This window comes from Phaenicophaeus curvirostris, chromosome 1, assembly GCF_032191515.1.
Source record: "Phaenicophaeus curvirostris isolate KB17595 chromosome 1, BPBGC_Pcur_1.0, whole genome shotgun sequence".
NCBI lineage: Eukaryota > Metazoa > Chordata > Aves > Cuculiformes > Cuculidae > Phaenicophaeus > Phaenicophaeus curvirostris.
The window spans coordinates 32,176,550-32,193,677 of record NC_091392.1 but is presented as its reverse complement, the minus strand read 5'-3'; the positions used below and the strand labels follow the sequence as shown (position 1 = coordinate 32,193,677).

General features: G+C 35.1%; 1 protein-coding gene across 2 annotated transcripts in view; it reads right to left on the bottom strand.

Annotated features, from left to right (window-relative positions):
- The window catches only part of ARID2 (AT-rich interaction domain 2), a 106,807-nt gene that overhangs the window by 32,369 nt on the left and 57,310 nt on the right, over positions 1-17,128 (bottom strand). For both annotated transcript variants that reach the window (XM_069852058.1, XM_069852067.1), the window contains 5 exons: positions 12,573-12,706; positions 11,504-11,722; positions 8,729-8,796; positions 661-727; positions 326-576 (listed from right to left, as the gene is read on the bottom strand). In XM_069852058.1, the coding sequence (XP_069708159.1) occupies positions 326-576; positions 661-727; positions 8,729-8,796; positions 11,504-11,722; positions 12,573-12,706 (739 nt within the window). The remainder of the gene's footprint in view (positions 1-325; positions 577-660; positions 728-8,728; positions 8,797-11,503; positions 11,723-12,572; positions 12,707-17,128) is intronic.

The window sequence follows — 17,128 nt, the reverse complement described above, 5'->3', positions numbered from 1 at the left end:
TACTTTAAAATTATGATCAAAGGTTGTAATTAAAGTGAAGAAGCTTTCTTTTCACTGGGAAACTACACTGAAATTACACGCTATCTTGAATCTCCCTATATAGTCAGTCTTTTGCATGTGATTCTATGAAAGCAAACTGACGCATGCAGTCCGCTTTTTTGGTTTACCCCGAATGCCTGTTTTCAAATTGCTATTTACAATTTCAGAGAATAATTTATTCCTTGCTTCATCCAATGATCAAGGAAAAAAAAAAATCATTCAATTAACACTAAAGTAATACTTTTCTCAAATTATATTTTAATTGTTCTGTTTTGAAGCACATTACCTCTGCTGCAATATTTCCCAGCGTGTCAAGCCCCAACTGCCGTAGAGAAATAAAATGACTATGAGCAGAGAGTAGCAGGAACCGAAGACAAGTACGATTAGCTGCCAAAAGTTTAACATTTCCCTCTTCAAAAGAAAGATTACGTAAAATCACTGCGATCTGAAGTACCCGCTGCCCTTCAATATCATTAATGCCCAATTTGCGAGGTGGATGAAATAAGGATTCCCAAATCCATTCTTCTGCTGGAATATCTACGAAGTAAATAAATAAATTTTAGTCCTTCCTTTGCTATATTTACCAACACGTATGTATTAAGATTAGTAAAAATGTCTTACCTTGTGATTTGCTTCTGTCAGAAATTAGATCACGAACTTCAATATCCTCAACAATATCCTTCCAAAACTGAACAAAGAATTAAAAATACACTTAATCTCTAAGGGATGACATTTCTTTAAATATTAATTATTTTTATTTCTATTATTTTCAAATACTGAAAAATCACAGAATAGTTTGGGTTGGAAAGGACCTTAAAGATCATCTAGCTCTAACCGCCTGTGATGGGCAGGGACAACTCCCACTAGACCTGGCCACCCAAGGCCCCATCCAACCTGGCCTTGAACACCTCCAGGGATGGGGCATCCACAGCTTCCCTGGGCAACCTGTGCCAGCGCATCACCACTCTCATGGTGAAGAAATTCTTCCTTACGTGTAACCTAAATCTGCCCCTCTCCAGTTCACAGCCATTGACCCCCACCCTATCACTACAAACCTTTGTGAACAGTCCCTCCCCTGCTTTTCTGTACCCCCTTTCAGGTACTGGAAGGTCACCATAAGGTCTCCTCAGAGCCTCCTACTCCTCCAAGCTGAACAAGCCCAACTCTCTCAGCCTGTCCTCGTATGGGAGGTGCTCCAGCCCTCAGATCATCTTTGTAGCCCTCCCCTAGACCCGTTCCAACAGTTCCATATCCTTCTTATGTTGAGGATTCCAGAACTGGACACAATGATCTAGGTGGGGGCTCACAAGAGATAGGAATAGAGGGGCAAATATTAAAAGGACTGTCCTTTAAAAATTTCCTAGTTCCTTGATTCATCTAATAGTAACACTACTTTTCACTTGTGGAATGACAGGCAAGATGTTCCATACTATACACCAAGAAAGTCTTCCTTTCAAGAACCAGAAGTACGCCTTCACGATCAACCAACACTACTACAGAAGTACTTTACTGAAGCACATACTGAAACTACAAGGACAGTTTTCCACAATTAGAATTACAGCAGGTATAAGTGGGGAAAAAAAGAACAGTTAATTCCCCTTCATCTCCTACAGACAATTCCTAAAGCAAAGGATGGTGACTCCTCTCAGTTTCAGTAGATTTTAGCGCCTCCTAGAAGTACACCAGCCAGATTTCTGTCTGACTTTTTAAAGCTTCTCCTATGTTTCCCACATCATCATAAGTCAGTGAAAAGAGAGAAGCAACAACCACCATCACCAAAAACCTTTATAAATATAAGCAAAACAGAATGTTTCAGCAGACTGGAATTCAAATTACTTTACAAATATATGGCATGATCTGTAAACAGTTGTTATGTTGCTAATCCTGTTGAAATTCAAGAATTAATCAAGGGATTAAGTTTTGTGAGCTAATAAAAATGCACATTGTTATGTATATTAATACAGAAATATGTAATTATATATACATTCTAATGTGCATATTATAATACAAATATAAACAGCCCTTTGACTAATAAAAAATTATACATTCCCTTGACTCACTAATGAAATACAGGTCTTCTTTTGGCTATGATGACAGAAAAAACCCACAAATAAATCTAGATAAAAAGGGACGGATGGGAAGTACAACCAGCTGAACAGCAGGAGAAATTTTACTATGCAATGTAATTACTAAATTACAGCATTCATACCAAGCTTGACACTATTATTTTCTTGAAAAATAGAATATTACAGATTTTCTAAATCGGAAGAAAAATAATTTTATTTTCTACTGCAATGCTGATAATGACATCCAAATGCTGTTTAGTGAAGAGGATTACTTGCACAGGGAAGATTATTACCTCATTTTAGCAAAGACAAGAACAGCCAGATGAAAGTCTAACTTCCTACTCTTTTTGACAAACAGACTTTCCCAATTAGTACTGAGGCTATCATCAAAAGCCACAGAAGACCAAGGCATGCAGGTAAAATTTGCAGAATGCACTTCATTTCAAGCTACTCTTACAATTGGAGGAGGAATCTATTTAAGGAAGAGGCTTCGGTCATTATTTTAAATCAGCACACAGAAGTATAATGTCTGGAAATTGATTAGTCAGTTCACACTTTCCTTCAGGATGTTTCCTTCAGGATGTTTCCTTCCGGAAAAGCAATGAAGACACTAAGCCTTTCCATTTCACTGCTACTTAAAAATCTCCGAAGCTTTTAAAGATGTTTAATCAGTTAAGAATTTTTTTGAGAAGTGACTTAAAGTCTTCACCTTCAACCTGAATCTCTTAGAAAGAGGCTAAAGTCAATCACAATACGATGTTAAAACTGATGTCAAACGTTAAAACAGCATCACTGTGTTTTCACCTCTTAATGACAGTCCAAATAGTAAAATTTGAACCTTTACGACTTATAGTGCTAGAAGTTTTTAAATGTTTTCTTTCTGGAAGGCAAACCATCCTGGGCATGTTCTCAAAGGGATGGACAATGAGTATTTAAAACATTTTTCACAGATGAAGACACTACACATTGCTGAAGATAAAGCTTTGAAGCCCTACGGCTAAAGATGAGGGTAGGAATATATTGCTGGAAATCTGTACATCTCACCTAAGACTCACAGACTGGATCCACATTAGTTGCTTAAATAACTGAGAAAGTCTCCCCTTACTAAAGAAGAGTTGTTAGCTCAGACGAGATTTATCTTTTTCAGAAAAGAACAGAGCATGGTTCCTTTCTGTAGGTTAAAATAAGAGATACGCCATGGCACCGAATAAAATTTACTTTCATATAACTGTTACTCTTCAAATTGCCTCACTATACAGTCATGCTCTGAGCATAAGATGCTAACCACTCAAACTAGAGAATTTTTGCCTCAGGAATACCTGCAGCATATGTACAAGCCCTATTACCTACGTGAAGCACACCAGAATAATGAGTGTCCCTCACAACCTCAGTTCCTCTGAGTCTTAGAGATCTGGAAATGCTCTTAAAGCTTGAAGGAAGAGAATCTGAAAGATAAGATGTGAATATGCAGATCATACAACTGCAAAAAGAACAATTAAAGAAGATATATATTTCTTCTCTCTTGAGTGTTTATTTCTACATACAGAATCCCTGCAGGTGATAACCAAGAACGCTGCTCTACCTGTGGAAGTGTCCCAGAGTCTTTTGCTTGCTAAAAACTGTAAGTCTGCATTCCCAAAGCCAGCATGTGTCATGGGTGTTTCAGGAACCTTGAAAGGTTTACTGCAGTAGCAAATCAAGCTTCCTGTGAACACTTAGCAGATTTCAAGATTTCAAATGTTTTGCAAAAGCTCCAGTGATATCACCAAAGAACTCAAATATAATCCAAGAGATAATATCACCAAAATCCTCAGAAATACTGTCCTACATCCTCCATTCAACAAGGCAGTAACTTCAACAGCTTATCAGTAAGCAATGTTTTCAGAAAACCAAGCAGGTAAAACACAAACTATCACATGTGGCATTTAACGCATCTATTTTAGAGATGGGCTGTTAACTACAGGAGGGGTCAGGATTTCCCAAGGACTTCAGCTGCTGACAAGCATATTGCAACAATCAATGTACAGATGGAAGCCTGATGCGCATTTATGAATCTACTGAGCTCTCAAATACCTGATAGTTGAGGTGAGCACCTAGCAAAGGAAGGACTTAACTGTCTCTAATTATATGGAAGGCAAAGCAACTTTCCACTTAATACCATCAAGCAATCTTCTAGCGTGCACCATTACAAAGGAGAGTTAACTATCTCCTCCACAAAAGTTACTATTCCGTTCAGAGAATGACAAAACTACTTCTGTACGCTGGGTGTAGAGTCATGTAAGGAATTAAAAAAGCCAAGTCAGCCTGGCTCAAGACAATCAAAGTCTCAATCAAATTATCAAGTTGTCCAAACATTTTAAAAAATGCGTTTTTTTCCGAGAGATGCTACGAGAAACGATTTCACCTGACTCCCACATAAATAATAATGCAGAGTCAATAGTAAAAAAACAACCAACCAACCAAATAACATTATAAGGGTTTTGGTTTTGTTATAATAGAAACTGTGGATAGCTGCAATAGGATACTACATATCAACAGAAATGAGTAAGAAAGAACTAAACAGCGAAGCTTTTTTATAAATAGTTATTAACATATATATTTTTTGAACATGATAACACACTAGTAACAGGAATAAAAAGCTAAAATTTGGATGCAAACAAACAATGCTTGACTATGTGACACTCAGGTGCTAAGAAATAATGGATAAAGAACCTGATTCATATGCACAATCTGATTACTGTCGGTAGTCAAGTTCTTTCGGAAAAAAAAATGCACAGGTTTATACAAAATTTAATGGAAATTTGATAAACCAAATTACTGTCCCTAAAAACAATGAACGTTGAGTCTGCAAACATGCAATGCAGCAATGACCATGACTACTTATTGTCCAAGAAAAATACAAGCAATTGGAATCAAGTCATCTTGACAGATCCCTGTGTGAGACAAGGACAACATTTGAGAAGTACTTCAGGCATTTAAATGCACAAGGATCTCTCTTTACATAACACCCGAGAAAGATTCAAAGAATAAAAGCGCAGTAAAGAAAATCATTATTAAACTTACACAAAGAAGAAAGAGTTGGACAACAAAATAAGAACTTGAGAAAATGAAAAAAGAAACTATAGAAGTAAAGCATTTTGGAAAACAATTAACAAAGCACGAAACGTGGATTTTTGGACTCTACAGCTAGAAGAAGCCTCAAGAAGTCCAACAACAGAAATTCAGATGCTTAAATTGAAGTAAGAAGCAATGAATGGCACATGAAGAAATTTAATGCAATTACTCATATCATCAGATAATGGGCAGCTGCTGGAGACATGCACAAATACCTGGAAAAACAGCTAAACCTATCTGATTTTAAGCATACTGACAGCACCAGGAAATATCAAGAGGAGAGAAAGCAAAAAATTAACATGGCTATAAGGAATAACAGCAGGTTCAACTAAAATGATATTAAAATTCTGATGATTAATGGAACAGATTTGCCGACTAATAAAGATATCTGTTTCAGTTTAGAGGGAAGCATTGTAGAAAGTGAGAAAATATGTAGTGCTGCAGATAAGATAATGGAAATTAGAAGTTTTCCAAACAGCTTTTTATAATACAGTAAGGATGTGGGGGGAATAAAAAATATTAATTGATTCCTTCGAAGTTTAGCATAAAGAAACATTCTGTTTTTCATCTTTACCTTCAAATGGAACAGCAGTGGTGTTGGAGCACACACCTAAACAGGCAAGCTCCTTTGCTTGTGAATATGACATTACCAAGCTAGTAAACTGTTCTAAAAAAATCATAATACTGCATATGTAAAGTAGAATGATTTTAAGTCAAAATTAGAGAGCAGCACAATACAAAATTAATGCATTGGTGATGAAGCAATTGACAAATTCTTCATGATAAATTAATACAGAACTCAAGACCTGACTGACTACCGAACAGCCAGTAGTTATCGTGTAGAACTTTAAGAGTGGGAGAAATACTAATGGTGATGCTTTATCACTCCTAACATGCAAAGATAAAACAAAATGAAGAAAAAAATAATGAAGAAAAAATATACAGACATTTTTCTTATTAAAAACTTATTTTAAAAATATTAAGAAACTAAAAATTAAAATTAGGCTTCTTTTAAGCAAACATTAAAAACTTTCACGAGGCATTTTAGTATAAATTCTAAAATTACCCCCAGTATCTGCATAAAGACATTGAAATATAGAGACCAAATGTGTCTATAAAATCCAAAGTTCCGAGTTTATGTTGATATATTTCAATAAGCAGGAGGAGGAGCTTGAAAAAAAGTAGGGTAGCTATATAGATGAAATGTCAAATATTCTAAACATATCTCATAGACTGTACTTGTTTCATAGCATTTGAAAAGTTGTTTCCAGCTAACAAAGACTACACTTTCAATATTGGTTTTTTGTTTACGATTTCTGTATGAATCCTGAATTTAACCCTGAGAACCATTTTCAGAACAGCTTCAAGATTTCTAATGCTCCTCTGCTATCCCACTGCCTCAACCCCAAAACTCCAACACATGAAAAATCCACTGCTGTCTAAGGGTAGCTTTTACAAATTCAGTAAAATTTTTAGCAGTTCAATTCCTACTAGTTTAGAATTCACATTTAATATGTTTAAGAAACTGCATTCACCACTCTACATACACCACCTATGAATCTAACATTTGTGTGTTCATGCCATCACTAGACTTTAATATGTAATTCTGCATTTTTCCTCTGCCACTTACAACCTTTTTTTCCATTTTAATCTTCACACAAATTTTCTAATCTGCTGCCACTGTAGTAGAGAAACAAACTGGAATGATAACATTATAAAATCAAGACAGACAACTGGCAGCAAAATCAAACCCAAACAAATAAAGAAGAATTTTTAAAAAGATGAAGTGGACAGTGAAAGGAGAGACAAACACTCAATAAATATTCCATTAATCTTAAAATTATAAAGGAAAATTTAAAAAAAGAGATACACAATCTCTAATCTGCCAACTAAATCTCTCTCCTACGTCACGAAGCTCCCGTAATGCTCTCCCCAATTTCTGTTCTGACACAGCCACAGCTGCAGTACAAATAAAGGACTTCCAGCAGCAAGGTCAAACAAATGCTTCAAGTAAGATGTTCTGAAAAATCTGGATTCTTGGCATTAGAGATGTTTTTAGATCTGTTGCAGTTTCTGACATGCTTTCTGCAGTATTTCACTACAGAGTGGTACTATACATGTTGTAATGTTCAAAAATAAATCTTGGAGAGCATCCAATTTCCTTACTAGTAAACCTTATTGCACTTACAGTGGTTCTACATAACACTTCATTAAAAACATTTATCAGAACCATCTGCCCTTATCTATCACCATTACTTCAGTTTATATAATTAATGAACATAAAATAAATTAGAATTCTATGTAATTGTAAATGTTTACAGATCTTGACATGGCACTTGTTGCTGCTCTAGATCAGCAACAGCCTGTGACAGTTTAGGCTGAAGTCAACACAGAAATGCTAAGTGTTTTTAAAAACCCAAGCCAAAACTCAACCAACAGTACTTTTTCTGTTTCTGCAAACAAAGAACAAAGATAAAGATGTTATTTTTTTTTTCACAAAAAACGTATATCACAACACTAACAAACACGAGAGCTTACCTTTTTTGTTCTTAGCTTTACCCAGGAAATTTTGGTTAGGGTATCTGTTCACTGATATTATAACCATAACTAGCCCTCCTATGGCCTAACTTGCCCCAAAATTGAATTGCATAAAAATAAAGCAAAAGCCAAATAGAAAAGCTCCTATCAAACATTTCTCTATAATATTCCAGTATATGAGACAATTCAGAAATTGAGCACAAACTCAGCTGTCATTCCATAAGGAAATCTGCTGCTTATCGCCTCACATTTTTACTTAACAGAAAGCATAAGTTATCAAAATAATCTAGATTTCTTCTACTTTGGACATATAATCATCACCTGAAATTCAATTTAAGGAAATCGTATATCATAGCAAATATTCTGAAATGTCAAACCTCTTTTTGCTATAATGTATTTCATGCTCTCATTCACCTCAAAATACTCATCTAGAATAAAGAGGAAGTATTTATACAAAGAAACTTCAGTTATATTTTTACCTCATTTCATTACTTGTACAGTAGATCATGCCCTCTAGTGGAAAGATAAAAAAGCCTTGGCAAAAACAGTTCAACTGAAACAAACTCACAACATTGCTAACCTATTTAAATTTGTCCTATCCTTAGACTTAATTTTCATACTCCAGAACATTTCTTTACTGACCATGGCAGGTTTTTTTTTAAACAAACAAACAAACAAACAACATAGAGCACTGTTTTCTATTGCAAAATATGTTGGCCAGTTTTCCTCTTCCTCACACATATTAGCTATTTAAAAAAAAACACGCGGAACTTCTCTATTAATTTGCCTACATCTGTTTTTTCTTAAGACATGTCTTCCTGTTTATCCAAACATTTTATGACAACAGTGATATAGTGACCTACTGTATTTAAATCAAAAGCCATGCTAATATAATCTTATAATTTTCTACCTTTAAGGGTTTGATACCAGCAACATGCAGTTCAAATGTGTTTTAATAATTTAAAAATTACCTTAACAAAGTCTCTATCAGTCTTCTCCTTCCATTCATCTCCAAATACAGCAGAAAAAGATCCTAAAGCTTCAGGCATAAAAAAAAAAACTTGAGTAAAAAAAGAACATTTTTCTTTGAATTATTACTAATCCAGCAACTAAATAAAGATTCAACAACACTACAGACCCTTCCAGTGTTTCCTCTTCATTAAAAAAATAAATCCTGTCCTAAATTGCATAAACCAACTGTAATTTCTATAGTCATTTAATAAACTGCTACTGCAGTTTTACAGTTTAGGTTGACAATGAGTAGTCCATAAGGAATCGATTAGTTTGTGAACCCTTTAAGCAACACACAAGAAACTTTTCCAGAGGTCTTTTCCATGAGTCAAGATGACTGCTCAGCTTCAACCTCACATCAACAACGGTTTTCCAGGTGCACAGCAGAAGCTGTAAACACAGCTTTAGTAATTAAACAAATTCCCACTAATGCATTCTAAAAACCGTACTAGTAGCACTGAGATTTTGACACTATTCAAATGAAAATTCAGTGTTTAACCTGGACGTTCAACAGACATTTTTGAGTGTTTGGTGGAGCCACTGCCACAAATTTACTAATTATCACTCTTCGAAAGGCGGCAAAGACTCCTCAGTCCATCTAACTCAAAGACTTAAAAGTCAATCAAAAACCACTCTGTCTTGTAACAGTGCTGTAACGAACGAATGACACATTTAAGTTACACTTAAATATCTCTGTTCACAATGTTGTATTGTTCTGAGCAAAATACTACAAACCTCAGTTCCAAGACCACATCAGCTTTCAACTCACAGAATCCAAACCAACGTTCATGCACCACACCAAACTGAGGGTACCATACATGCCCAGACCCCCAGGGCTGCCCTACCACAGGCAATATAAATGCCATTCAAACATTATAATATAAAGGGGGGAGGGAGGGGAAGCTGAAACATGCTTCTTGTTGCCTAGAAACAGCGCATTATAAATACCAACAATAAAACCTTGATTATAGTCAAGCCAAAACCTAAACCCCATATTAAATAAAATTAATCATCTATCATTCATTTACACCTGAAATTATCGTGACAGTATTTGCATACTACCTGAATTTGCTAATTACAGATTTAATCACCAAGCCTGACAGATTTACCTTCATTATTTATAATACAGAAGTTCGTAAGTATTTCAAACTGAAGCTTTATGTTTCAAAATTAGTAAACACCATGTTGCCAGAACACTCCCTGGATCTATCTAGCCGATGTAATCAGGTATAATGAAAAATTATTTTTTCCTCAGGGAATGAAAAAAGACAGTCCATTACATGCTCATCATTCCTCTTGGCTTTACCTCAACTATTTTTCAACATGAGAAATACAAATACAGACCAGCTATGGAACAAGCCGGTGTTCAGAGTCCCAGTTAAGAAGACACTGTCTACCTTTGCAACATCAAAAAAAAAAAATCAAACAAAAAAAACTTGATTAAATTATTTAGAAATTCCTACATCTACAGAAGTTCCATCAAAACAACAGGGGAGTGACAGCAAACTCAAAAACCTAGAGAGTAAGCATCCTGGAATCACTAACATGAGGGACGAAGTTTCACTTCAGCTTCTTTGCAAACATTTTTCTGTGAAAGTTCTTGTGAGTGGGCTAGATACAAACACTAAATGACTGAGATCTAACTGTATCTGAAGGGTGTGGGTACATAACAAAAACAAAAGAGAAAAGACAGAAAACAGTAATGCAATTCTGCGTGGGGGAAGGAGAAGCTACAAATCAATATGTAAAAATGCTCATGACAAAAAACCAGTATGCAACGTCTAACATTGATTCTTCCCCAGATTTTTAGAACAGAATCTCTAACATACCATACTATGTTTGTGCTTAAACATGCAAAGGAGATTTATACTCAAACAGGTATGACCATCTGTAGTAGCAGACTTAAATATTCTTAGCTGAAAAAGCTCGTTTGAGCAATTTCTTACAGAGATAATTTCTGAAATTCAGTATAACAAAAAACACCAAAAAACTCAGTACATAAAATCAGTAATATTTCCTCCTCACCACTACAAGACAGGAGTTAGGCTTTTGTGATTTTAGGCTAGTTAGGGTCAACTTATTTCCCCCCCACCCCCCCACCCCACCCCCCGACAGAAAGGCAAACAAGCACTGAAGAAGTCAGACTGAAGAAGTCAGAAGATTTTATTTCTCATACTGAAGTGTTTTGCTGTTATCTACCTTCTTTAAAATTTGTGTGCTAACATACAAAATAATTCTGAAGCTCAGATTAAGATTTTTATCCCTTGACTTTTCTATTCTTAATTTCACTACAGTTCAATGTGTAGCAAAGTATCAAGACAAATATCTTGATGGGTCATTCTTTTCAGATTGCCCAGTAAGCTTCAGATTTGTGATAGCTACAACAAAAGGATTATGAAAAGTTAGCATGGTCCTGCAAATTCAGAAGAAATCAGTAACACGCTACGAGCAGATGAAAATCCGATGCTGTAAATCTGAGCACCTTGAACAATTTAACTCTCATGGAAAAACTAACTCTTACATTTCACCAAACTCTTACATAACACTGTTTTAAATTACCTCACTTAAAGTTATTTGTAATGTCTGATAAAAACTGTAACTGTGGAACAGGTAAAAAGTAAAACTAGATATATGTATATTATAGTGCAATAAATTAAAAACATTTTAATTATCAAGGGTTGTGAAAGACACAGGTATTGACTCTTTCTTTTGCAAAAATGTTATTATATACTTACTGTCGTCAAACACTCCAGCATTTGCAAGCAGTAAAGTGATGATTTTAGGGTCCTTTTCAAGCTGCATAACATGCTTGCTTTCATTTGAAAGAAGAGTACATACATTAATTGCAAAGTCCACTTCATTTGGGAGTCCAGATAACAGTGAAAGCACCAATTTGTTATAGTCATTTGGTGAGTTAAAGTCCATAGACAGCCCATAACTTTGACGAAGGTAATCTAAATAAGAAAATAAAACAATGTTTTCACAGCTAAACTAGTTACTATTCAGATTATATATTATGCAATACTGTTATGAACTGTAAGTATTTTTAAAGTTTATTAATAAGGTATAGTGGGTTTTAACAAGTTTTTACAGTATTCAGTTTATTTTTTCCATTTGCCTTTGGCCCAAATGCTGAACACATTGTACTTAGCTGTGTACTATTCTAGTTAGATATTCATTCCTTCATCATCTCCAGAATGCAATACAGTATGTTCACCCAAAGAAAAGCTTTGAAAACAGGAACTCTAATTAAAGCAGAATGGAATTGTAACAGAATTTGGAGTCACTTGCTACAGAACAAATTACACATCCATTCCACGCAGTCCATTAGCTTCCGATTTTTTTGTTTGTTTGTTCAAGATTGATACTTTGGTCTCTAAATTACAATGGTGCTGACTCTGGCTCCTAACACGTGTTTTATTCAACGGATTTTAAAGATTAACCCTACATATGCGCAGTTCAGGTATTTGGCTCCATGATTGATGTGACAGGAACCATTTTTGAATTTTCAAGGTACATTCATTGTTTCAAGAGAAGTAACTATTTAGCACTGCTAATTAGAAAACCAAATGTATATAAAGGATAAGAAATAGTTTATGGATTCTTATATTTATTTTGGTTTTGTTCAGAGCAGCAAGGGGTTTGAGTGCATTAAACTAATAATCAGAGTGGCTGACAGATTCAATTATTTTATAATACTGTACTTTATCTACACACTGTTTCTGTAGCCTTACCAAATACGTATATACACACACACAAAAACACATATGGAAAAAAATAGCACCTTTTTCCTCACAAATTTACCTGATACACTGTGCTGCTGGTAGTTATAGGAAGTTGGAATTGCACCGATAGGAAGTTGTGGCTTTGGATTGCCTGGCTGTACCTCATCATCCTCCTCCCCAAAATGATGGACTTTTTCATACTTTTCTAGATAACTGGAATTAAAAAAAAACACAACAGTATTTATATATATAGTAAAATTTAATCCTTCTTCCCCTAAGAGCTTAACTGCCAAAAGAAACAAACTATACAAGCACCCTGATTACTAGAAAGAACAGTCAAAGGAGTATAAAATATAAAACACAACTCAAGACACTCAACAGGCAGTACTGAAAATACAGATATGAGGAATTATAGATTTAGATATTATATTTCCTCACATTTCTCAATAACAATCAATAGCTAAATTGCAACTCCTTGAGCCCCCTTGTGCCTAAGCCCATTTTTCCCAAACCAGCTTTTGGTTTTGCTACACAGGCTAAGTCTGCAGGTGGAAACATCATTACTCTGTGCAGGTTAGCGGAACACACACTAAGGTCAAGTCCAGAAAAATACTTTTTTCTTTTAGCCTGACCTGAAGAGAAACAGTACATAAAAGTCCTAGCAATTACACAATAGTAAGAGAATTCAAGGATACAGAGGGCAACAATTCTGGATCAGAAGCTCTGAGCCACACTGCAGCTAAAACACTGGAAGTCCCTTTGAACCCCTTAAAAAAGAAAGATGCTGAAGTACTGTACGCAGAACAGATTTCAAGTACAGAAGCTATATATAACAAAAATAAACAGTCAGTCAAGCTTGGTAAATTAATTATCTCAATGAACTGTTAATTTTGCATTAAAAACTTTTAACTTTCAGAACTTTCTACACTGTAATATTTGAAGTCAGTTTAAAAGGTCCATTGTAACCAAAAATTCAACTACAGATCGGATTGGTAGCTGCAAAGCCCCTCATGACATTATTTCAAGATCACAAAGGTGCCCAAGTCTACAAACTTCCACTGTGCTAAAAACTGTCAATATCCAGTCAAAGAAATAATATTTTATTTGCTTATTATGTAGTATTTTTATTAACACATTTATCTTCCTCTTTGTATATGGTAAAAATATTTCATAAATGAGGTGAAAACAAGACTTTGGTATAATTTTTGTAAGTAGATACTGAAGTCATAGACTCATGGTGAATCAGAAAGGTTTTAAGAAAACGGTACTCTCCCTGACCTCTAGGGAATATTTCACATGCAATAAATTTGGAATTATTTCATGAACTGAGACATCGGTGACATAACTATACCTTTAAAGTGTTAGCAAATATATTTTTTGTTAAGAAAAGAATACATTCCAGAAGAAAGCAAAAAACCCACAGAGTTAATAAGACTATCATGGTGTAATGTATCAGTCTTCAGGATATTCAAATCTTTATCTGTGTTATTGTTACGTGAAGCACTGCTATAGCACCCTACCTATTACATAGACAAGAGGGAGGAGTCAGCAAAAATCCTCCCCACACTCTCAATTGCTTTCAGGGATTTTACCTAAAAATTACATTTAAATATGGTTGCGTTTTATCTTTAAACTATAATTCCTCACTTAAGTGAATTAGGTTTCAATTTAAAATCTGCAAAACAGTAAAATCTTAAAAAATTAAGTTCTCTATAACTTTCTCAAACTCATAGCTCAACACTCATCTACCTACAGGTTTTTAAATCTAAATCCTTATTTTGCTCTTTCGCTACACTTTCCTTGCCCTTTTAACCCACTTCCTTCCTCGACCATGTATCTTATATCCAAAGCATAAAACTAAATAAAATCCAGAGCTTCTATATGGCAAAAGGTGATTCTCAACATGAGTACATTTCTCCCAAGGGGGAGAAACAGAAATAAAAATAAAATAGTGCAACTCCCTTAGAAAAAGTTTATTTGTTGTTTCATCAAAACAAGTCATTCAGAGAGCCTGATCTAAGCATTTACATAAATGTTCTACTGTCTTATCTTGCGTTTTATCAGAGAAGTGATACTGCAGCTTTATTCTGATTTATTATCTGCTTTCAGCTATTCCAGCTTTATTTTAAAAACAATAATTCCCTTCTAATATCAATGAATCATTAAGCACTCCATTAACAAACATTACATCACTGAATATAGCAATTACACACACACACAAAGATTAGATGTGACAAATTCCATTTTCCATAGTATCATTTACTTGAGAACTTCTTAAATATCTTAGGATAACTTAAAAACAACCAAACCCACAAGCAGGGAGGTCATAAATATATATGTATGTGGAGAGCACGTCAGAGCTCAATCCAGAACCACGCTCAAGCTCTGCATGGGAGATTAACATTATATGTAGTACGTGATTATGCAATTTAAAAGGAGTGAAGAGAGATATATTCAAATTGTGGAACATAAATGATAAAAATACTTTTGAAAGCACAAAGCTGTAGTAGCACAGCCAAACACTCCAGCGTTCGGTCAAAATGTGAATGCCTGGTGAATTATGCACCATGCTGGCTTACGTGTCCCATGACTCTATGCATTCTAAAATCTATCTGTAATGGCTTCTCAAAATAACTGTGCAGATTCCCTAACGCTGCTAAAAAAGGTGGTTTACTGGAATAAAATACTCACCTCAGATTGTGAAAGCTAAAAATTCATTGTTTAAAATAATCTAGAAAGTATTTTATTCTTCCAGTGATAGAAGCATTTATTTAAGGCTCATCGTTTTGAGCTGCATACACCTGCATACTGACCAGCATCTCTCCTCTATTCTGACCACTCTCAACTCTTATATTGAAGTGACTATGAATCAAATAAACACCAGTGGCTTATGAATTCTGACAAGCTACATTCCCACCTGCACACATTAGGGACTGGTACTTTAAGATAAACTTGACAGTGCCTTCTAAAATCCTGAGAAAGAAGAGTTGTGCAGGATCCTGAACTGTGTGCAAGTCTAACAGTACGTAGGACCACAATATTTTCAGTTTACCCTGGTCCAAAATGAACCACGGGAACAATCACAATACTTTCAGTTAAACTCTGCTCACTGCAGAAGTCTAATCTTCTACCTGCTACCAGCATTTTTTTTTGTTCTCTTTAAAACATCTCAGCAAATCACTGGATCTGTCAGCATCACTATCACCGTAGTCTGAGTTTGTACTGTAATTGAGGTGATCAATGTTGAAAAGGTGATTTCACAAAACTACTCTGATTTCTGATACCTACTGAAAAGGAAATCTAAGTATCTAGAACTGATACTTCCTACACATGCACAAACATATGCTTTGCTTTTTACTCCTATGAGATCATCAAAAGCTGTTGAAAACTGAGGAATAGTGTCGTTGAGTAAAAGATACAACCTTCACAAAATCCTGAATCAGATTTATCAAATCTATAAATAAGTCCAATCAATTTAAACAGAGCCTACATAAAGGAATGTTTATGATCAAGTCTTAAAGGAGTAGCTCAGAGACGGCTTGACCCTCCCCTCCTTCTGACCATCCAGCCCTCACCTTTCAGAGAGCTCACTTAGCAAAGAGGATTCTTCATTGGCTTTCCACTGATTTTTCAAACTGAATAAGGGTCAGATGAATGCTAGGGCTGATGCAGGGCAAAGAGCAGTTATACACAGCATGAGGACGACGCGCACGTGCCATTTCTACAGTGGCAGAAGCTACAACGCCTTAGTTTGTCTAACAGGACTCCAGAAGTACTGTGACTAGATCTAATTTTCTCATACTTGTTGGTCTTAGTCAAAGCTTAAGCTTAGCATAAAACATTTTCTTTACCAAATATAAGATTTCATAAGAACATTTAATAAGATTAAGTAAAAATCCCTACACAGAAACACACGTGGTACTCAAGGTATAGTTCACAAATCTACTACCACCTTTTTCTGGACTTGTCCATGATACCAAGAATGAATAGCTGCTCAAGTATATTACGAAATACATCCTTATATGTCATACCATAATTCATGCTGTTCCATACTTTAATACAGAAATACTGAACCTTATACTTGTCATTAAAGCCACATCCCAGTGAAGCTGAACAACATGAATATCCTAGATGTGCTCCACTGTTAATACCTACTTTATTAAAATGTGTTAAAACAGTTCTGCCAAACACAGGAACTCAGAAATTTCAAAATCTTGTTTCCTTCTTCCCTCTCCAAACCCAACCAACTACATTGTTTCCTACTCACTTTGATTATGAAAATCCAGGGATGTAGAAAAAAATGTGTAAATGAAAAGATCTTTGCAAATTGAAACAGTCGTAATCTTTTTCAGTGTTCACAACTCTCGTGAAGTTCTCATGAATGTCTTACAAAATAGTTCATAGGAAACCAGAATTCAAACCAACCTTAAGAGACAATCTGTTTTTCCCTATACCAAAGCAAGGACTAGCTTAACTTTACATTCTCATGTCTTTTCCTTGTTATTCAATTTACAGAAGTTCCACCTCTTCAAAGAGCATACTCTCTTTCCTATCTCACTTCAGACTAATCAAGTTTGCTTGATTAGTAACAGAATTTAAAAAGCTCCCAACAAACCCAAATAATTTACAAAGGCT